The 22,998-nt window shown below is 42.3% G+C and overlaps 2 protein-coding genes and 1 long non-coding RNA gene across 16 annotated transcripts in view; 1 reads left to right on the top strand and 2 right to left on the bottom strand.

The window, feature by feature from the left end:
* The window catches only part of LOC135312000 (uncharacterized), a 54,929-nt gene extending 54,537 nt beyond the window's left edge, over nt 1-392 (bottom strand). Inside the window, exon 1 of the long non-coding RNA XR_010371619.1 lies at nt 185-392. This is a non-coding gene — a long non-coding RNA (uncharacterized LOC135312000). The remainder of the gene's footprint in view (nt 1-184) is intronic.
* FAM8A1 (family with sequence similarity 8 member A1) lies at nt 381-12,735 on the top strand. Of its 11 annotated transcripts, none has more exons than XR_010371617.1 (7): nt 381-1,023; nt 4,559-4,679; nt 6,918-7,041; nt 7,266-7,405; nt 7,736-8,266; nt 8,735-8,787; nt 10,522-12,735. XR_010371617.1 is itself a non-coding variant. In XM_064443630.1 (5 exons), the coding sequence occupies exons 1-5, from the start codon at nt 417-419 to the stop codon at nt 7,878-7,880; spliced, it is 1,137 nt and encodes a 378-aa protein (XP_064299700.1). In that variant the 5' UTR covers nt 381-416; the 3' UTR covers nt 7,881-8,878. The 11 variants fall into 11 exon arrangements, 1 of the variants encoding a protein (XP_064299700.1); XR_010371616.1 differs by having other exon boundaries at nt 9,015-12,735; XR_010371614.1 differs by having other exon boundaries at nt 7,736-8,649.
* NUP153 (nucleoporin 153) overlaps nt 10,672-22,998 on the bottom strand; it is a 47,348-nt gene continuing 35,021 nt past the window's right edge. For all 4 annotated transcript variants that reach the window (XM_064443610.1, XM_064443612.1, XM_064443611.1 and 1 more), the window contains 7 exons: nt 21,385-21,999; nt 19,232-19,426; nt 17,844-18,686; nt 15,778-16,146; nt 13,775-14,047; nt 12,242-12,401; nt 10,672-11,780 (listed from right to left, as the gene is read on the bottom strand). In XM_064443610.1, the coding sequence (XP_064299680.1) occupies nt 11,696-11,780; nt 12,242-12,401; nt 13,775-14,047; nt 15,778-16,146; nt 17,844-18,686; nt 19,232-19,426; nt 21,385-21,999 (2,540 nt within the window). In that variant the 3' untranslated portion in view covers nt 10,672-11,695. The remainder of the gene's footprint in view (nt 11,781-12,241; nt 12,402-13,774; nt 14,048-15,777; nt 16,147-17,843; nt 18,687-19,231; nt 19,427-21,384; nt 22,000-22,998) is intronic.

Below are 22,998 nucleotides of genomic sequence, written 5' to 3'. Positions count from 1 at the left end.
CGGGGGCGGGGGAACCCTGCTGTTTACGCTAAGGAAAAGTGACGTGCCCTCTATACGCACGCTGCTGCACTGCGCACACAGCGATCGGCGGCCTTCTTTTTCTCCCTCCCCACCCCCTTTGCGCGCTTGGAACCGCCCCAGGCAGACCGCGTCCTAGCCTCCCCGCGAGGCGATACCATCTTACTGCGGGGGGCGTGGTGGTGGTGGTGAGGAAGCCTCGTTCTTTCCTGGCGCAACGGCAGGAAAGGGTTCGCCTCAGAGTGGTACGCTCCCCGTCAGGCCGGATGCCCGACGAACTCCGCCCGGTGTTTGTCCGGTTTCCCCCCCGCTCCGCCGCGGTAAGTGGGAGAGGCGAGGCGCCTCCCCAGCGCATGCGCGATGAGGGAAGGCACTCAGTGTCAGCGGGGAGGGAGGAGATGGCGGAGCCTGGCGCGGGCCGGACCGGCGGCGGGGCGGCAGCGATGGCGGGGGACGACAGCGAGAGGAACGGCGACAGCGTCGCTGGAGGGGAGTCCGCCGCCGCCTCGTCACTGCCGTGCTCCCCTCCGGCGGGCGGCGGGGACGAGGGCGGCGGGGCGAAGCCGCTGAGCGCGGCGGAGTACGCGCGGCGTGTGCACCAGTGGCTCTGGGACTCGTACTGCGGGTACCTGGGCGGGCAGGCATCCCTGCCCGCCCTCCTCGCTGCCTCTGCCGCCGCCTCCGCTGCCGCCGCCGCCTCCGCTGCCGCCGCCGCCGCCGCCGCCGCCGCCGGAGCCCCTCGCCTCGCCGCGCCGCCGGACCTTCCGTCCCCGCCGCCGGCCGCCGCCGCCTACTGCAGCCCCTTCTACCTCTTCCCTCCGGCGCCGGCCCACACGGCCACCACCGGGCCGGGGCCCCGCGCCGCCGCCGCCCCAGCAGCGGCCTCCGCCGCCTCAGCCCCCGCTTGGCCCGGAGCGGCGGGCAGGTTGGGCCCCCTGCCCAGGGCGGCCTCCGGCAGCGCCGCCGGCACCAGCGGCACCCCCAGGGAGACGGGCCGGCCGGCGGGTGAGTGGGGGCGGGCGGGGACGCTTCGTGTGGGGAGAAGGAGAGCCCTTGGCAGGTCCCGGAGAGCCGCCGCCCGCCGGGCGGGCCGGGGCCCGGGGCGTGCCCGCGTACCCCCCGCCGCCAGTGCCGCCGGCCCCGCTGCCCGCAGCGTCTTCGGGCCGCGGGGGCCCCGCCGCCCTTCTGGGAAGCGGCACCTCGAGAAGGAAGCTGGGGGTTTTGCGACCGCGGGGTCGCTGCGCTTCTGCCCCGGGCGTGTAGCCGTGGCTTGTAAAAGGTGACAGCCCAGATGCCGGGTTTGTAAATCCCGAACTTAATCCGTAAGCAGGTTTGAGATGACTGACTTGTGTGCGCGGCCTTACTGCTTTTAAGATGTTTTCATGGCTGTGAAGGAGCCTGTTCTGCTTTTCTTGTGGTCACGGGCTGTTAATGCATCTAGCTTTATAAGCTGCCTGTTTGGACGATGAAATCTAAACTAACTTTATCGGTTTTAGTGGGCTCTCGGTGCTCAAATAAAATAATTTTATGAAATTAAAGTGGAGAAGTAAAAACATGCTTATGTTCAACAAGCTAGTGGCAGGACCTGAGATAAACGGAAGTCTGTTATGGCTGTAAACATTGAAGACCCGTGCATAGCAGGGCTTCTGTTTATATTTGTTCGAGGCTGAGACAGGTTTGCTCTCGTCAGGTCAGAGGTAAAACTTAGAGCGCACAAACATTTCTTACCAAGTCGAGGAGCGCCTGGGTGAGGTTCCCTGAATGTTTGGTACCAGCTGGAGCAACAGTAGAAAACCATGGAGCAGAACAGTGCTAAAGATTTCTGGATAAGAGCCAGGTCTCCTTTCTTTCTGTAGGGGAAAGTACAGCATTACTGGTCTCTAACATTATTTGTAAGCTTAGTGGCTGGGTGTGAGGTGAGAACGTTTTCAGTTGCTTTTTCTTTCTTTTGAAGGGAAGGGAATCTAGCTTCTGAGCTTGCTTCTTTCTTGTGGTTTGAAGCAGATGTTGTTTAAACAAGCTTGGAACACAAAGTAGTGTTTTCTTTAATTGTGCCCTGATACTGAGTTACACATTCCTTATGAACAGTTATTGACAGTCATTGAAGAAGAGGGTGTGGACAAAGGCTAGGCTGAAATGATTCTTGGATTTTCACCTAGGTCTCCAGGAATTCCATATGCTAAAGGTAGTTTATGGCACAAATAGCGCGTGATACTGCTGAATGTGGCTATTCTGAATGCTAAATACTCTGGCAACACCCAGCCTTCTTAAGGGAACTCTGTATGTGATATAGTGATACAAATATAAACAAAGACAGTTGTGCTGGTGCTTTGGCTGCAGATTGCAAATGGATGTATTTGGAACAGCTAAAGTGATTACAGCTCCTTCTTTTCTGCTGCAGATTATTGTCCACACAGCAGGCTTGGCAGGGCAGGTCATGTATCCATCCCTACGTCACTACAGTTTACAGCCTGGTGTGCTTACCTAAGCTGAAATAAGTGACAGCTTATGTTAATGTTGCAGGTTTTAAACTGGGATGTCAGAAAGTGGAATGGGTAACTGCCTTTTCCAGTTCAATCTGCCTGTGGGTGTGTGTTAGAGCACCAATATTAACAGCATTCTGGGCAGTAGCAGGCTTTTTGTGGACGATCGTAATGATTTAAGACACCTCCTCTCTTCGCCCCTCCCTGCCTTCCTGCAGGAGATTACTGCTCTTCTGCTGGGAACAGCAGAGCAAAAAGTGTGTCCAAGCCTTGGCTGCCCTGCCTGGCTGACTGGTGCAAACCCAGCTTTATTGGTAGCTTCATGTAAGGTCTTAGACTTTGAGCTGAGATGGACCTATGTTGCAATTGGCTGTCCCTGCCATACAAATAGTAACCCCTGGCAAAATAGTGGATTTCTGTTATGAGGAACATCTCAAATCACTGTGATGGAAATCTGCCAGAGTCTTAAGTGTTGCCAAGGCCTCTTAATATAATGGAGTTTAACACAATCTGAATACTTATTTTCTTGACCCCACTTAGCTGCTTCTTTATTCAGTCATTGAGTCTAATATATTCAAATCAAACTGCCACTACCTTCAGCGAATGTGCTCCTTTTAACAGAGCAAATGAACACTTTTATCCAGCGCTGTATGCTTAAGCCGGGACTGGGGAAACTGGCAATGTTCCCTTCTTCCTTAGCTGAAGAATCTGTAATGAGAATTTAGTTGACAACTTTGCTTTGACAATGAGAATGGAATCCATTTTAGTATTATTTATGTAACAGTTGTGCTACTCGATAGTATCAGTGCAGAGTTATCAGTGAAATGGGTATGAAATAAAGATATATAAACCGAGGTATGTTAAAGAGGAACTTGCTCTTACCTAATCACTGCTTGATTATACTTACCCCATTTAACAAGCACCCAGGTACTGTGGGCTTTCAGCTTTGTTGGCATAGCTTGGGCAGCCATGACTGACATTATCAGCCTTGGCAGCTGAATAAGCCGGAGGCTTATTCTGGGTGAAATTCAATGATTTTTTTTTTTTTTTTTTTTGAGATTGGAGAGAGGAATGGTTCTCTTTCCTTTTCTCCTTTCCCTCTGTGTGTGGGCTGGCATTCTCAGAAACACTAACAAACGCCATCACTGTTTTCTACAAGTTACATCTAGTGCTACTTGGGTATTTCTAAATGAAGTTCTGATGCGAGTCCTTGCTGCTTTCATGTGAGTAGTCATGTTTGTTCTTTGGGAAATACAGAGGGGTAGATGGGTTCAGATGAAATAATTTTGCAACAATCTTCCTTGGAAACTTTCAAAGATACTCTTAATATTTTCTTTGCTTTAATCATCTGAGGTAGTATTAGCAACAAAAGCTTGTAACTTATTTTGCCCCCATTTGCACTTGGCCAGTTAAATAGGAGAAATGTGTTATATTTTCTGGCTAGTGGTAGGGCAGCATGCTGTGTTTTTATTAAAGACATCTATAGGAATGTTTACGCCTGGTATGGCTAGTATCATCTGCTCCTGTTTAAGTCTGACTTGAGACACAATAGGCTGTGTTTTAGAGAGCTGGTACTTGATATGTGTGTAAGCCTTGCTGCTCAGTGGTAGAAAAGTGGTGTTAGTTCTAAGATCTAATTTTCCTTTTACCTGAACTGTCAGATTTACTGAAACCTGTTGCTATGAAGCAGTTCTAAATGAAAAAAAAAAAGACAAAACACAAAACCTGATGCATCTTCAATGTACTTTGGTTCTTTAGCAGGGTAGGATTTTGCCTGTAATTGGAATTGAGGGGACTCAGAGTTCTGAAAGAGTTTGATTTAATTGAAGAAGGTTCTTATAACTCAATTTAAACTATTCAGATGATTTTTTTTTTTATTCATACACTTTTAGAAGTTTTCTCAAAGATGATGTGAGCTGCGATCAAGATCTTGACAATGTTCATGCAGCAAGGTTAATGTGAAATGCTCTTCAGACAATAGTGATAATGTTTAGTTTGGATGATAACTTCATGTTAGTGCAGTAAAATCTCAGTAATGTTAACTATTTCTGTTACAGGTCGGGAGTTCATTATCCCTTCGCTGGCACACAGGTTCATAGCAGAGATGGTGGATTTTTTTATTCTGTTCTTTATAAAGGCAACCATTGTTTTAAGTATTATGCACCTCAGTGGAATAAAGTAAGTTGAACAATTTAAAGCTTTATTATATACAGCTTCAAGCTCTTCACGCTCTTTGAGGTGTCGTGATGTATATAGGTTATGCTTATGCATGTGAAGGCACTTAGTAACTGTCAAGAGTTGAGGAAAAAGCACCACTAGGTTAACCTCCTTTTAAAGACTTCTGGGTTTGGGTCAGCTGATGCGATCAAAGAATTTATACAGGTGTCTTCACAGGCTCACAAACTCCTTACGAATGATAGATTAGACCTGCAGTCTTATTTTTGGGAGGTGATAGCAAGATTTTTAAAAAGTCCTCTAAAAATGTCAAAGAAAAAAACATTGACAAATAAATTTGGTTTTTAAACAGCCTTTTAAAATATACTGGGTCTGGCTGGGATGGAGTTAATTTTCTTCATAGCGTCTCCTGTGGTGCTGTGTTGTAATTTGTGACCAAAACAATGCTAACCCACAACAAAAAAAAAAATTTCAGATCTTGCATATCAGATATGTATGTACTCTTAAAATACAGCCTGATTGCTAGGAGTGCTACCATGCTGCAGTCTTTAGTGGGCATAAATTGGATTTCTAAAAAAGTATGATTAAGCATCGCGTGTGTCAATGCTACACTAGACCGAAAGTCTTCATTTCACGTTCTTAGATGTAATAATTTACTTCAAAGACTGTTTCTTTATCTGCTGCTTCTACTGTAGATATTTTATTCCGTAGTTCATTTAGTTCCTCTGCTTTGGGCTGGTGTAATCAAATATTTCGGTCTGATTAGGAGATGAGAGCTTGGTATAGTCGGTAATTCCGTTACTGTACAAACACATTTTAGAATCCAAGTTTTCTGCTATAAACCTTCCAAATGTTGACTGACTGTAAACTGATACTATAGAGATAACACCTTTCAAACACCTTAAATTGCTGCTTGAAAAGTGTGTGGAAGAGCATCAAATCCAAAACAATAAATATGTCAACGTAAATGATGTTCAGATAAACATGCAATTAAAATGCCAAACTCTCAGTTCTGTTCAGTTGCCAAAACCTCCAACTCTAACCTGACAGATTGTATTTCCATCTTGTTTTTTAGTAGGCTGAGAAATACAAAATGAAATACTGGAAAGATGGGGAACAACTATATGTATATTGCTTCTGTAAAGTAGTGAAGGCAAGGGAAAGAGAGGGAATCTTTTTCAGTTAATTTACAGTATATTCAGTATTACTACTTTTGCAAGAGCCAGTAAGTTGCTTACAGTAACTTCAGAGATATGTCCTGGGATTATTTTTTTTCTTGAGAGATACAGTGTGCTTGAGGTTAGGCTGAGGAGTTGTCATGACAAAAGCAGGTCCTTGCAGGCTTGATACAGACACTTCAGGCCAAGGTTGGGTTGAAGGGAAATGCAGGTTGTATCACACTATTTTTTTAATTCCTTATCTTTTTTGATCTTTAAGTCTGAATAAAGAGGAGGGCAAGTAGCACAAATGTAGACGGGCTTTATAGAAGTGGGACTGCACATTCTATGTGAGTAGAAATTCTCACTTAGATGGGTGAGTGAAAAGTCCTTGCCTAAATACGTGTTGCAAGTATGTCCGTTCCAGGTACCAGATAAACTCTACACATTTAACATTATGTTCTGAAAATATGACTCCAAATTGATGCTTTGTATAGCTTTGTTAAAGGTTTCAATTGATTTAAGCCTAAAACTTCCTCTTGCACACCCATGTGCCTGCCTCTAGGAGAGTATGGTGAGCAGCAAAGACTACTGAGAATGAGGAACCCTGATCATGCAAGGGAGAGGATAGGTCTCCCTTGCTTGCTTGGGGCAACTTGCAACTGTTCGCTTGCATTCATAGAGAAGAGTGCTGCCTTCTCTTTTTCCCTGAGAGTTCCTGCAAGGAAGGGACTCGGGCGCCTTCCATTTATACAGAGTTAAGATGATCACACACAGAATATCTTGTTTATCTCCCAAGAAGTGTGAGAGTTGCCAGAACAATTCTGCAGCTCACTACCCAGGGGCACCATTGTAAAAGTGGTAATAAGGAATGATCTTTTCTTAGTGAAAAAGACAAACTAGGCAGCAGCTCAGAAGGAAGCCTAGTGTTCTGAATTTTAATGGCTTGCTTAGTCTCAAAGAAGCCAAGGAGCTCTTGTTCTTGTACTAATACCAGAACTGAAGGAGTGAATTCTAGTATTAAAGGGGAAACATGGGTATTGGGAGAAAGGATGGTTTTAAAGTTCAATCTTATTTTGTACAGGGACATCTCTAAATTTGCCATGCATTACATAATAGAAGAAATAGATGAAGATACGTCCATGGAAGACTTGCAGAAAATGATGGTAGTAGCTCTCATCTACAGGTTATTAGTCTGCTTCTATGAGGTAACTACTCATAAACATTAACTTCTGTAATTAATAGTTGTTAGCTGTAGAACAAATGCTGAAAAAAAATTATATCACTATTGGCCTATAAAGTAAATCCTCTTTTCGGCATTTTGGGTTATGTTCAAGCTTGTAACATTCACGTAGTTTTGATGATAACCAAGTTTGCTAGACCAGTCAACAACATGGTGGTGTGTGGAACTGAAATGACTTTTCTTTTACAGATAATCTGTATTTGGGGAGCAGGTGGAGCAACCCCAGGGAAATTCTTGCTTGGACTGCGAGTTGTGACATGCGATACATCTGTACTTATTGCGCCCAGCCGTGTGTTAGTCATTCCATCTTCTAATGTCAGTATGACAACGTAAGTGCTCTTAGCTCGGTCATGTTGCTTTCAGGTTAATAGCGTAGAAAGCTTGTGATTTGGAAGCAAATGCACCATTTCGTTACTAGTGGCCCTTGCAGTCATTAGATTGCAAGAGCTATTGTTAGATTCTGTGATCTAAGAATAAAGTAGCAATTATTCAATTGTGAATATTTTTCAGGTTAGCTGGTAAAATAATCTGACTCTGGAGATAGATTAGGGTTTTTTTTGTGCTGTGCAAGACTGAGGCACTAAACTTGAAAGTAAACTATGCACGAAGAGAAGCAGAAGAGTGTAGATAAGGCACTGAATGTTTTGTTCTCATTTCAGGTCCACAATACGAGCTTTGATCAAGAATTTTTCTATTGCTTCATTTTTTCCTGCATTCATTACACTGCTGTTTTTCCAGCATAACAGAACAGCCTATGATATTGTAGCGGGGACTATTGTGGTAAGAAGAAATGGAGTCAGATGATACCAAAAGATGAGATTTCCAGACTGGTTCTGACCATCCCCTCCCACCCCCAGTGAGCAAAGACCTACCCCAGAACTGAAATTGAGGTGTCTAGCAGAATCTTTTGCCCATATGAAATGGGAATCGATTCAGAAGCTAAAGAAAATGTTTTACTCCGGTATGATGCCAGCAGCTACCTTCAAAGTATTGGAGTTTTAATAAATGCCAAAGAAGTTTGGGGGAAACAACACATATTAAATCCAGAAGTATTAACCTCTGATTGATGAGAAAGTGGCTGAATTAACTGCAGAAAGGAGCAGCTCTGTTTGTCAGTCTGTGGAAAGCAGATACCTAGAAATACTCCACCTTAAAAGAAATGTCGCTTCTACAGTTTTGGAAGTTGGCAGGTAACTAGAAAATCATGTTGTTTTCCAAGCAGTTGCCCAGGTCATGTGAATAAACTCTTAGGGAACTGCAGACAGTAAGGCAAACCACATTGATTAAACTGCTGTGTGCATAGAAAGAGATGAGTAGTGTTGATCATATCCCTTATTATTGCTTCACAGTTCGTATTCCCTCACCTTTTAAGTATTTTATCACAACATTGATGTGAAAAGTTTTTTTGCATGACTGTCTTCAGAATTGTCACTTATTCCACATCAAAGCTAATGAAGAGGTGGAATAACAGCCGCTTTTTCTCTGGGAAGGGTATGTTACACTGCAGTGTTAGTGAATTGGCGTCTGTAAATCATTTTGGAGCTGTGAACAGTACAGATCATGCTGATGGAAGGTAACTTTTTTGCTTCTGTTTGGATTGAAAGCACTTGTCTACTTCTTGCATATAATACCAAGCAAAACAACTGAATGTGTTTCAGGAGCATGCGGAAACCATTAACTGAAGTGTGTTGTGGGTGTAAATCTACAGAAGGTACAGATACAGGTTATTTTCACTTTATAATTCTGGCTAATTGTATATTCAGAATACTGAATAAAGAAGCCTAATATTTTGCATGATCACATACCTTTAATTTGTTTATTCTCATGTTATTAGTATCTTGGGAAAGGAATACAAGCAACAAGGCTAATGTTTCATTAAAATCTGAGTAGTAGTTTGGAATTCTTTTAGAGCCCAGTTTTTGTGTGTTTCTCCCTTAGGTGTAACTATGCCACTCTGTGGCTGAAGGTCTTGCCCTGCCTTCAGGTTTGGAGGTTGGCAGTAGAAATGTTTGAGCTTGGTTCTCTCTCTTGTCTTCAGGTGAAATAACATCATCAGTACTGTGTAAATATGCTGCAATATTTTAGTTTGGCAGGTGCTGTTCTTTTTATTAGCATAATGTTTTGTGTATGTGTTCTGATCTTCATTTACAGTGATGTTTTGGGAGGTCTGAATAAAGCACCCTTCTGAGGTTGTTCAACCACCTGCAGATGTTTAGCTGAAAAGGAACTTCAGAGATATCACTTAACTGTTCTTTCAAAGAATGACACTATTGACTTAAGCATTGAAGTTAAAAGTTCAGGCATGGCAGTCAGCCTGGCAGAAGTGAAAGCTGTCAGAGCTAACTGAAGTCCCTTCTAGGGTGGGTGTTGCCTATTTACAAGTTCAGTATAAATACAGGAAGAACTTTTGTTCTCTTTACTGTAGCAGTGATCTAGAAATCAGGATTCAAGATGGGGGGGGGAGACAGTAACATTTTAGCCAGCAGCATTGCTTTTTCTGCTACCCACTCTGGTATATGGGAAAGCATCTCTTACTCTCTAGAAAAATACCACCCCTTCCACAGCAGGTAAAGAAAAAAAATTACAATTCAAGAAGACACAGCCTGTCCCTGGAAGTGTGTACACATTATGCTGTTGTACGCATGAGCTTTTAGTTTGCTTCTTATGCAAGCTGTGTTGAAGACTTGGCTTTTTCCTGTTGGTAGGATGAGTACCTGGCAGCTGACAGAGCTAAGGAAAAGTGAAATTTGGGGCATTTTTCAGATTTAGACATCTGGAAACATGTAGTTGCATATAATCTTTCCACAGTGACTGTGGCAGGATGTGACTGAAGAGCAGCTTACATGTGAGGTTTTAAAGTCTAGTTGCTGAATATTTTCTAGTTCTAGGGATTGGAGCTCTTACATGGGTAAGGCTCCCAGGAAAAAAAAAAAGGTTAGGCCCTGTTTTCCTGTCAAGTCTAGTTTGTGGTTAGAAAAGTATCTCATTTCATAATACTGGTGCCTGCAGTTGTACAAGTACTGAGCAGCATTAGGGTGAATGGCAGCAGTGCTAGCAAAAAACCCAGCACTGCAGCTCAAGACACTTAAAATTTATGAAACTTAGGCAGGTTGTTTCAGTTCTAGCTGTAAAGTGAATGCTGTGGGCTTAGTAAAAATTCAGCTGTGATCCCTAAACAAATGAGAGCGTTTCCTCTTCCTTTACTAGAACAATGTCTGTTCTCTAAGAAGCTCCTAACCGCTACAGAAGTGGAAACCCCCCACATTACTCATTTACAGTCTGGTGTACTTTTTCCTCTTCAGTTAGAAGGGGGGTGTGTGTGTGAGAATGGTTGAAATGTTTTTGGTTGTGTTTTTTTTTTTTTTTTTAACAGCTCTATAAAGGTTAACTGCAGCCAGCTATGGCTCCAAGCTTAAGTCTATAATAAAACTCTCCTTCTTAACAGGGAACCTCTAACTAACTTAAGATCCTCTAAGACCAGCATGGGTGTCACTGACAAAAAGCAGAGGTTGGAGAAAGCACGTGCCATCGCTCGGGCCGAGCACATCATCTTGTATCCCTGCAGCTGCCTTCACAGAGAGTTAAAACTGCCAGATGATATTTCATAGTTTTTATTGATGGCATTTATCCCATGGTTTAACATGTTAATTATACTGTAATAAACATGGCTTTAATATTAAACTTTTCCTTATTATCCAAAGTCACCACAGTCCATTTCAGTAAATATAAAAATATATACTTAATACTTTGTACAATACTGGTTTTTGGTCCAAACAAAAATGGATCAGAAAAGCCAATAAACTTACTTTAAGAATTCCCAATTTTAAAGATTTTCTAAATGGATTTAGGCAACTTTGAATAATGGGATTTACATAAAATCTGAGACAATACTAAACAAAAATGGCCGTAACACACAAAATTAAAATTTCAATTTCACAGATTTGTTATGCCAAAAAAGTACAGAGAAACAAAATTGTATTTACACATGTTTCATAATAAAATAACAAAGGCGAGACACGTGATAAAGGGCTGTAAGAATGAAAATATAGAAATAGCATATAATTATTAAATGAAGAACTACAGATCTAACAAGTCCTTAGCATGGATCGTCCTTTAATCAGTCTTCCTCTATCAGAAAATTTTAGTGCACAATACACCCAAACTCACTCACTTCACACATACACCAGCACAAACTCAGCATAGAAATCATTCATTATCAACATTCTCTACTCTATACAGCATCCCTCGCTGATATAATTACAATTTCGAGGCGTCAGTAAACGCAGATGAGCGCACATAGTGGTGCAGATGAGGAGGTATTGTACAAGCCATTCACTGTGCAGGCTCTACTCACGGCTACAGCCAGACCATGCCGAGTCAGTGAAAGAAGTAACTTGCTGGAGTCTAAAATAGTTTTGCTTGAGAACGGCCCCGTCGCCAACTCTATTCGTTACCCCAAAAATATCTAACCAGGGAGAGGGAGGGGAAGGGAAGGGCAGCAGAGTTTTCTATTCCTTTAGGCAGATCTGACTTCAGCTAACCCAGCACGAGGTACGATCCCAACAACTGAACAACGCAGGGTAGCAGCTGCTTCGAAAGTTCCTTTACCAGTCGGGTGTTTATTTTCTACGTCTAACTGCAGTCTTTATCTTCCGACCAGAAACTGAAGATCCAGAGGCAGAGAAAACATTTTTCCCATTAGTCCTATCAAAAGAAATCAGTAGTGCAGAGTTTAGGACAGTGTAGCTGAAAATTCAGTAGCAGCACTGAGTAGATAATTCCAGAACAACTGTTTCATAGTTTCATCTCGCTAGTTGCCAGCTGGCAACAAATGGCATATGATGAACGGGAGGAAGAGAGTTCCAGAAACCAAAAGCAATTAGTTCTCTCTTATTCAGAAGGCAAGTAGCAGCACAATGGCTAGATACAGGCTTTACCTTTAAAGAACAAGACAACTGCACCTACGTTGATATTTCTGACAACTAGGCTCTGTTAAAGGTACCACTGCTCAGTTAGCCAGTCAGGCTAATACAAGGAAGGCCGCCCACTTTAGTTTCAGACTCCAAGGTTCATCTGAACATCTCGTGATTTAACAGCGGCAGAGGCTGAACACGGTCCACCAACACTACCTGAAGCTCAAGTGAAATTCTGATATGGTCTCTTACCCCACTGTAAATGCTGGAGACTGGCTGAATGAAAATCCTGAAGAGCCAGAAGGTTGTGCCGGTGCTGCTGGTGCAGGAGGATTCGCACCAAAAGTAAATACTCTGGGGTTATTTGCAAAGTTGAAACTAGACGTATTACTTCCAAATTGGAATAGAGAACCTGGGAAGATGGGGTGGAAGCAGAAGGGAGTAAGAAAGTTGAAATTTTAGTTCATCCTTTCCAGCAAAATCCTCATGTTCTTCCCGCTGCCTTTAATGATTTTTTTTACAGGTTGATCAAGATGCCAGAGTCGGGGGAGGGGGGCGCACCAGAAGTGCCAGGCTACTACGGGAACAGTACGCAGAAGGATTCAGTCACTTTAATAGAGAATCATGGAGGGATTGTTACAGTAACGCTGCTGGCACACTGGTAGCAAAGTGTTTGCTAACTTCTGTACCGCCGTTAAGTTTATGTCTGTGCATACTGAAGTTTATGAATAAAGTCTTAAATTATAGTATTGAATCATGTAGATTTATGTTTAAGTAAACTTTCTTGCATTCATGCCATCGATCTGGGGACTCCATTTAATGAACTAACACAGCACCTCATTTTAAAACAAAACAAACCAAGCGAACAAACGAAAAAAAACCAACCACAAAACAAAACAAAAACCTACCATCAAAGTAACTGATGAGGAACACAAACAATCCAGAGAGATTTTTATCTTTACACTGCTACCCAATTAATGAAAGACTGACTGACTAGCACAGCGTGCCAACTAATCTACTGATTAGCACAAAAATGTTGGTTACTTTTGATGGAGGCTATTTCGTAAAACTTTGGAGAGGGAAGGCGGCGGCTTTCCCTTTAAGTATTTGACCTGATGATATCAAATAGGTATGTTCTGGCAGCGCGTGTTTCTTTTTTTAATATTTACTAGTGTGGAACAGCTCTTTCTTACACTTAAATTAATAAGGATCATTCTCTGCCCCCTTCCCACGATATTTTATACTACATCAGCAAAAAGAACTTCATTTAAAAGTTTTAACCCATAAATGCTTAAAAGTAATTCTGACCATATTCCTCTTACACACCAAAGCCCCCAATCCAAAGAAACTGCCAAAGCCTGGTAATGAAGTCAGATAACTAAAAGCTACTCTAGCAAATCCAAAAATAATTTTGCAGTGCTTCTGCCATTCTGGTTTGTACAATCTTACCGGTGAACACTCCATGGTTTTCAACACTTCCTTTTAATTGCTACACTTCTCACAAAAACAGACGCCGATATTTAGGGGTGGGGTTGCAATCCCCATGTCTGCCAAGTCGCTTGCAGAGAAGGCTCCCTGCGAAGCCGGCACACCTATGGCACATCCTCCACAGTCGGGTGGGACACAAATGACTTAACTCTATGCTTGTTATTTTTACGGAGGGTAATTCTTAAAAATGTGCGGAAGGCAGAAGTAGTCTTTCTTCATATCATTTAAGGTGCACTTCATGAAAAATAAAATACATAGACTTTGAGACTAAAAGGGAAGAGGATGGTCAGCACTCACCAGCACCGGTGGTACCGGAGCCAAACCCTGGCTGTTGGGTCGCTTGCTGTCCGAACACGGAGGGCTGAGTACTGCTCGTCACCGAGCCGAAGGCAGGAGGAGCAGGCTGAGCGCCGGCTGAAAACAACGTTGTCGACAGCGATCCAAAACTTGGAGCGCTTGGCTGGCTGGACCCTTGGCTCTGGCCAAATGCTGGTGGCTGGCTGGTGCCGAACGCTGGGCCGGCAGCAGGCGCCGGAGGCCCAGAGCCAAACAGGAACGAATTGGACGACCCTCGGGGAAGAGAAGAGAAATATCAGCATATGCCAGGTTTTTTTTCTCTCCCTCACAAGAACGAATCTAGAAAAAAGGGTTCTAAAAACCCCACGTTTGCCCAGGCTGGTAACTGAATACTCAATTTCAAACTAATTGTGTGAGTATATAAAACAAATACTACGTCAGCCACAAGATGAACTGTACGTTTTTCTTGTAAGTAACATGAGAAACGCCAAATTTACCAGAGTCAGACAAAGTTAAATCTCACACAGATTGGTTGTCTAGACTCAAATTACCGTGTTAACATTCATGTTCTGGAAACAGATTCCCACCAATAGTTCATTTTAATTTGTATTTACTAAAAGCTGTTTGTATCGCATATTCATTCAAATTGTATTTTTCAAACATGCGAAATACAGCTCCCTATTTATTAGGATCAGAAGGAAATGAATCTTTCCTGTCAGCAACCGCATGCCTCCCTGCCCAAGTGTTAACTATTATCAACTTCTGGAGGCCAACTCAAGCTTGCAGTGATCTCTGTACTCAAAAACTCCGTTCAGCAGAGTAATTCTCTATGCATCACCAACAGACAACCAGCCCATTTGTTCAGCTGCTTCGGTTCTGCGTGGCCAGCAGAAATAACGAAACAAAAATACGTGGCTGAACAGTAACTCTGAACATACACGGCAGATCTGCTACGCAAAAGGGGACATTTTAAACTGTGCTATCAATGCCATTTAAGCAGCCTTCGTGCAATAGAAAATACCCTCTGTTGCACCAGAACTTGGAACGGCTGACTGTTTTTCTTTCCAAGAAGATGAACAGATATATGGTAAAAGTTAATACAGGCTTCTGCATTAAAAAAAAAAAAATTCTTTGTGAAGGTGTTTGAAAAATGGCCTCGCCTACTAACAAAACGACACTGAAAGCTACTGGTTCATACGTCATAAGCAGGTTGAATTGATCAGCTGGTTGGTATAATTTAGGACTGTTTTCTCTCTTTCTGATACACAAAAAAGTGTGCAGATTTAATTTATGTGAATGATGAGGTTAAGCAATCAGATCAAACTAGATGAAGTCTTCCTCACAGGTTCAATTTTGTTCCCAATGTGCCTGCTAGGCTAGCAGGAATACAGCTGATATGGCAGATTTAGTCTTGTGTCATACTGCTAAATTCATGTGGCGTGGTAGCGAACATAAAACACTGAGAAACTTCAGATTCTTATCTCTGTCTTCTCTAAACTACTATAAAGACTAACAAAACACTGGCCATAATGCTTATTAGAAACCAATCCTTAAGCAGCAGCGATTGCATGTAGAGGTACTATGTGTATATATACTGGTGAAGGAAGGATTTTGCAAATCTTGACGTTATTTAGAACACTTGAGGGTTTTAGATATAGGAGAATAAAATCAGGAAAGCTGTAATTCATTGACTTCTAACCTGATAGTGAGAAGAAAGAAACTATCGTTCTCATGGTGAAACGTTCCTATACAGACTGAAAACTAGTAAAGAATTGTCCTTTGGATAAAACAATGCCGCTGCCAGTTCATTCCTAAACTCTATTTCCCAAACTGTGAAAAACTAAGCCCCCATTTAAATATTGTTGAATACAAATACTCAATATTTTTCTCTACTTCCACACATTTGGCCTACCCATTCTCCAAAGTAAAATATTCATGAAACAGTACTTCCTTGGTCCCCCATGTAATGGCAAGGAGGAGAAGAGCATCTATGTAAAATGTACCTGTTGAACTTGACGTGGTTGTGGCCCCAAAGGTAAAGCCTGAATTTGCTGTATTGGCACCGCTGGCTCCCGAACCAAAGAGAAATGAAGTAAGAGCCGTGCCAGTGCTGGAAGATGTGGTTGTTGGCTTGTTTTCTTGAGAGAAGCCAAATGACTGGGATGCTGCAGGTTCTGCAGAATTGCCAAAGACAGAGCTGCTCACAGTGTTGCTGGGCTGTCCAAACACGAAGGGAGTGGGAACTGGCTGAGGATTTGAGGAGGAGATGGCACTGCCAAAAACACTGCTGCTGTTGGCTGAAGTGGTGGGTACACCTGTGCTGGAGGAACTTGAGCTCAAGAAGCTGAAGGATGGCTTTGCTGCTCCTTGATCTGAAAGGAAGAACAGTACATAAACCACCACAGAAATGCCAAATGAAGTACAACAAGCAGATTCATGTTTCAATCACGGTACAAAGAGCAGTCCTGGATGGCACCTCAACTACTACCCAGCTACCATCGCTTCCATAAGATCCAGATTTAGCGTTCTGATTGCTGCCATCCACAATTAAAGGAATGGAAAAAATTGTGAAGAACAAGGACACCACTGCAGTCTAGGCTTCACTGGTTACAAACTAAGCTTTGGCTGTCATTACCTGAACCAGTATTAACCAGCACTTCTGAACTCTTCAAACAAAAATACATTGCAGACATTCTTTGAAGGACAACATCAATCCCCTGTAACAGTTTTATGGCTTTGCTCAACAGAGTATTGAAAACCACAGTGATACAGCTGCACTTGTAGCGTGTTCGACAATGTAGCCCTGTGTCTACAGCTTTAAGTCAAGCAAAGCCTTCCAGCCTAACTCTTCCAAGCTTAAGTTCAGTGTATTTAAGGACTTACAAGACCCCACTTTAAAAGCAACAGAGAACAACCCTCCATTAAGACCACTGTTATAAAGTACTGAGCACAGTTTTACACACTTAGAATAGAGCTGTAGAATAGAGCTGTCTTTTAAAGTCAGTCATTCTTCAGCTTTCCCTAAGCTGCTGGTCTAATTCTTGTTATTAATTTGTGATCTTGTTTTCAATTTCCCACTATCTTTTTTCCCAGCAGTTACGGCCCCTTTTAATCTATGCCATTTTTAAAGGACTATAGCATTCTTCAGAACACTTGTTAAAATTCCCCTTTTACACAAGGTTCTTCATCAAATTTCCATGACTAAACCAAACTCCCAAACCTTCCCTGGCAGGTAAAAAAAAAAAGAAAACAAAGCAAACCCAACATCAAACCACCCCCTCCACCCACCCAACCGTCCCCCAAAGCCCACAAGCCCCCCAAAACGTGCCTGTTCAGTAGCAGTTCAACCTAAGAATACTGTGTTTAACCAGTATAGCCATATGTATTGCTTTTATGCAGGGTTACTTACTGATGTCCTTTTCCATATCACTTCAGAAGTCAGAAACTAATTCTCTGTTCTCTAAAACACAGTTGCCAAGTCATACAAATGGAATTTAACAACCAGAGTTTTTACACACAGTGATCATCACTGAGGAACTTTAATCCTGCACTGCAGACCTTCAACAAATTAAAGGAATGCAAAACTGTGTAATATCTATTACATGGTTTTTACACCTTTGTAGCAGTAGAGAAACAGCGGTACACCCTGCAGCATAGCTGCAAGTACACGGGAATAAGATATTCCCTCTCTCATTCCCTTTCACTATGAAAAATGCTAGTACGAGGCCTCTATGCTGTACCGTTCTCAGATTTTATCACCAGCTGAGCTGCTATTACTGAGACAATACTTCTGTGCTCATACAAGAGGCGACACAGGTTCCTTAAGGTGTGGCGATTTTTTCATCTAAACCTAGTGTTAAAACTCATTGAAATCTAAGAAGGAATTGCTACATATTGTCTACACATCAACAGCTGGCACTAAAGACAGGCTGCAGGTAGTAATGAAGCCTTTTCTAAAGCTCTAATGCATGATACAGATCAAATGCCACTGATTTTGTCAAGTACGGCCTCAGAGGTGTTATTTGATGGACCCGAGCAGACAAGTAAAGACAAAAGACATTCTGTTTACCTGAAGTACTGGTTTGTGCCCCAAATGCAAAAGATGTCTTTGCCTGCTCACTTTCCTTCTCTGATGGTTTAACGAAACTAAAATTGAATATAGGTTTTGCTGTGCTCTCCTCTTTGGTATGCTCAGCCGTCCCAGCCGAAAAGATAGGTTGTGCCTTCAACTCTTCATTGTCAGCTTTCTTTCCGAACGGTAATGGAGTGGCAGAAGTGACAGAGTCCTGTTTCTCTTCTGTCCTTCCCAAAACAAACTGTGAGGCAGGTGCAGCCTCTACACTGCCAAAAGAGAACCCTCCCTTTGTTGAAAGGGTTTCATCCTTTTTCTCATCTGATTTCTTAAACGCAAGACCCGGTGATGCTACCTCCTTCTCTGCCACAGTTCCAAAAGTGAAGCCACTGACTCCGGTTTTATTCTCATTGGTAGCTATGGAAGAAGTAGAACTCGTGCCAAAACCAAAGCCTCCCAAAACTGGTTCCTCTTTCTTTTCCTGCTGTCCCAGGCTCACTGTCCCAAACTGAAATGTTGAAGGAGCCTGACTGCTTGTCGATGGAAGTCCAAAGGTAAAACTGTTACTTTTACCTTCTTTTTTACCGTCTTCTGATTTAGAGTCTGAGGAAGAAACTCCAAATTTGAAGTCCCCTGAACTAACAGGAAACTTAAATCCCCCAGTCGTAGTGTTGGAGGATGCAGATTCAGAGGCAATGCCAAACTTGAAGCTCCCTTGTTCTCCAAATTTAAAGTTTCCTATGCTACCTAATGTTTGAGAAGAATCAGAGGAGGACGACTGGACACCGAATGTAAATGATGGCATTGCAGCATTTGTGGATGCAGCAGAGGTCCCAAAACCTGAAGAAATAAGCAATGTTAAGTTTGCCATGTATGAGGTAATACGTGCAGGCTTTACCTACATGACTGGGATTCTAGTCCTGAACCTCCCAGACTCAAAACTGTTTAAAAAACCCCAAACAAACCACAAAACAAGTACGAAAACTCCACACCGTCTCTACATACACTTTCTCGCAATGGTACTCTTTTTTCCACCACCTGGCTTTGAGCAGTACACTGCTAGCTTCTTTGAAAGATCCTGCTTTTAATCTAAACTCAAATGAACACCCCATATGGCTTGTAAAGACCAACCATGTCATTAATACAGTTTTTTTCTAAAAAACATAATATTTTTCTGGGGAAAGGGTGTGGAAACATAGGCACATTACCTTACTTAAGCAATATTCCTAGAGGAAAAATGAACAATTCTGCCATACCTCAAAGGAAAAATAATTGTACTTAAAAACAAAAACACACACACCCCCCAAATAAAAAATCCCAACCCCAAAAACTGAAGAAAAAATAAACTGCAGAACTCATACCCTTATTTTTCTCATAAGTGTTACCTTTGAGCTCTGCTTTGGTGCCTGGCTTTGCACTTTCACAGGCTACACATTTTGTGGCTTCTGCTTTGTTTTGGACTAAGCAGACCTCACAATCCCAGCTTCCTTCGGGCTTCTTGAATTTGTCTAAATCCAGAAATCCTCCAGAAGAAGCAGAAAATGCAGAAACACTGCTACTAGTCACAGGCACTGAACTCCCTGAGAAATAAAAAAGGTGGTAGTTAATCATCCTGCTTAAATGATAAAGTGAACATGGACTTTTAAAGAAACTCTTAAAATGCTCGCTAAATTGAAAAGTGGATAAGCATAACAGTAAAAAGCAATCAAACTACAATTTCAGACAAACACAAGCTGAGAATGTAAGCAACAGCAACACCTAGATTCTTGTTTATAATCTATATGCGATTTTAAGCACAAATTTAACTGATGATGTTTAAACAGCAACTGCAGTTCATACAACACAGCAACATAGCCTATTTCAGATGTAAATTAAAGGTACTGTACTCAAAACTACTAGAAGAATTTCTGGTGACACAAGTAACATGTAGTCAAAGTTAGCACCACTCAAGTTAATGATCACTGTCAAGTGATGCGAGACTGTTCATTTACCAGAATGATTCATCACCAAATCCAAAAAGACAGACATGTTCAAAACTATATTGTGACAAAAAAAAAAACAACCACCAACCCATCACTAACCAATCAAAAAAAACCAGAGAGGAACTCAAAGCTTCCAAACCCACTACTCTATGTTCACTAGACAAGCTACACTGTCTTCAAAAACAGCAGCAACCTCCATAAAGAAGCCCAAAAGACAACGCTTGCCCGATTTTAGTCCCATGTAAAGAAACAGATGTCACTTGATGTTGCACCCCAACAGAAAACTTCAGCTCCGTAAGCGTGAGGACTGAAGCGGACATCCACAAGGCGCAAAAGCATTGCATAATTGTCATGTTCACCTACACTCTTAAACCACTGGGGGTGGCATTTAAGAGAGAGCCAGAAGATGATGTCTCAAATTCAAACCAGTAAAGACAGGAATGGGTCTTCTCTTCCACAGCACATCCAGAAAATTTTTATGCCCCCATTTTACTTGCCTCACTCTCCCCCTTGACAGATGTAATATAACTCTGATTCTCGGTACCATGATGGTCATGGCAAACCCCTCACACTTCCAGAATCCCTCCTTGCAATGGCTAGTCTCAGACAAAAGCGTCAGCTGATCACTCTGAGGCTGAAAGTCCATGAGAAAAAGCTCCCTCTGAAATGCATTGTCTGATCTGAGGAAATGTCACTCTTACTGTACAGGACGATTACAAAAGCCCAGTCTAGTCCATCTTGGATCTCCCCCCCGCCCCGTATAATTGTGAAGGTGTTTTTCGACATTAACAGTATATTGAATGATGTTAACAGCTGATAAAAATTAACACTAAAATAATTATTTGTTCTTTAAAAACAATACACTTGCCATGCTCAAAATCAATTACAATCACATAAAATGGGAAACAACCCAGCGCTGCACTGAAGAAGGCACCCACCTCCCCAGGTGATGGAAGGACCTTGACCTTCCAGAACAAGGTCACCCATTTTCTGGAAGGCTACCACTGGCCTTCATAGGCATAGCTGAACATACGGGTTTGTTTTAGCTTAAGACGACTAGGTAAAGACTACACTGTCTTGAAATCTGGCTTCATACTTCTGCCTAATGACACACACATGCTGAGTGGAGACATTTTTGGCCACGTTCTGTAAATACCATTTCTACTTATATGTTTTGAAATAGAAAACACCCAGTAATTTTTAACTCTTTCTATGGAGTTCACAATTTTCCCCAATGAAAATGAGTAAATTGGTTTTAAGTTAATTAGGGCATCCAGTTTGTTTAGTAATCTTTCCTCACCAGCTGCCAAGCAGGGTATATTTGCTTCAATTCAGCTCTGCACAAATACATTTCACAATCAGTTCAATTTGTGTGACAGGCTGGAATCCGGGCTGAGACCCCAAAAGTGGCTGTAACCATTCCTGCAGAGAGGCACTAATCCATCCTGTCTGGCACGCAGCCATGTTGCTGAAAGTATTTTTACATGCAACGTATTTTATTCTGTTAAGAACGCACAGAGGCTGAGGTTGAAACAACGGAAAAGAGAAGAACACACCTGGTTTCTCGGACTGACAAGCTACACATTTGCTGTCTTCTGCCTTATTTGATACAAGGCACACCGCACAGTCCCAAGAGCCTTTTGGCTTCTTAAATTTGTCTCCAAACCCCAAAGTGACTGTTGTGTCAGTGCCGCTGGAGGAGGATGTCACTGTCACCGCGTTGTCTGTGACCACCGGCAATGTCAGAGCAGGCATTACTCCTGTTCCAGGCTTTGGTGTCTCACACGCTATGCATTTTGTAGCTTCGGGTTTGTTCTGGACCAGACAGGTATCACAATCCCATGTGTTGGGCGCTGTTTTAAATTTGTCTTCAAAACCCAACGTCCCTGCTGTAGGGACTGCCACCTTAGAGGTGGCACATTGACTTGAGCTTATCGTCTGTTTCGTACTCTCAACTGTTGATGCTTTAGCAGCTTGGCATGTTACACATTTGCCATCTGTGGTTTTGTTTTGCAGGCATGGGTCATATGTGTCAGACTGCCAAAATGAGGATGCTTGTTTAGAGGTGTCTTTTCCTGCAGAAAAACTACTTATTGCAGGCCTTGTATAGACCACCGTGCTTGTAACAGGCTGTGCAGATGCAGAGGAGTGTGTTTTCACAGACGTAAAGCCTAGGGAAAAAAAAACAGGAAGAGATCTTACTGATAAAGCAGTGCCCTCGCTACATTTAAGCTACTTAAAATACTAGACAGCATAAATTTAAGTGCCAATGGTTACAACTATACATTCCAAATAACTGCAAGAGGAAGTCCCTGGAAACCTTATCTAAAGGGATGAAATTTCATATGCTGCACTGGGACACAACAGAACATTTATTTAAAGCTCACTTTAACTCTTCAATTCCAAGAACTTTTAAAATACAAATCTTCACTGGTAGATACAAGCGTGAACGAACAGTACCGAAAGCTCACCGACCATCACGGACTAGAAATAATCCGATTTCATTTTAAGATGCCATGCCCAATCAAATCAAATTTCTAAAGCTATTTCTGCCTTAGTACATGACTCACATTTATGATAGTAGCTGTACAGCACTTGGTACTTGGAACAGCAATCCACATGGTTTTTCCCCACAGATACTGAGCATTAATTAAGCAATAAAAACGAGGACAACACAACAATTGGTATCTATAATCTCTGTGCAAAATGCACTGGACACAGGCCAACTCCTTATTTAAAGGTGCCAACTTCAACAGAAAACAAGAACCACCAATATGGAAATACTAAAGAAAATGCTATGGCAATGCACCTTAAATAGCAGCACAAATTACTTGTAAAGCTAAAATGAAGCGCTTTATTTTTTCCTTATTATATTGGTTTGGGGTTGGGTTTTTTTTTTATATCAGAAGTGGAGTCTTTCAACAGTGTGGATTTAGAACCTGCTTCTCTTCAACTGATGAAGAAAATTAACGTCACTTCACTCACAGGTCTTTCCTTAAAGAAAATGCACAGTGTCTTTTCTCTCACTTAGCTCTTTCCAATATAAAAAGGCGCTGTCTTCTTAAGAAATATATAGATTTGTCACTTCATAAAAAAAAGAGTCCTGATGCAACTGAAGGCTTATGGAAAAAGGTCAAATTCAATAAAGTCCTTTTCCTTAAAACAAAACA

Source organism: Phalacrocorax carbo, chromosome 2 (assembly GCF_963921805.1).
Source record: "Phalacrocorax carbo chromosome 2, bPhaCar2.1, whole genome shotgun sequence".
NCBI lineage: Eukaryota > Metazoa > Chordata > Aves > Suliformes > Phalacrocoracidae > Phalacrocorax > Phalacrocorax carbo.
Note: the sequence above shows the minus strand (reverse complement) of the source record. Positions and strands in the feature narration are given on the sequence as shown.

Bases quoted from the DNA above. Each gene is read 5' to 3' on its own strand.
- FAM8A1 (XM_064443630.1), top strand. From the start codon at position 417: ATGGCGGAGCCTGGCGCGGGCCGGACCGGCGGCGGGGCGGCAGCGATG. The intron at 7,042-7,265 runs GTAACTACTCAT...TTTCTTTTACAG, and splicing joins TATTAGTCTGCTTCTATGAG to ATAATCTGTATTTGGGGAGC. The intron at 7,406-7,735 runs GTAAGTGCTCTT...TTCTCATTTCAG, and splicing joins TCTAATGTCAGTATGACAAC to GTCCACAATACGAGCTTTGA.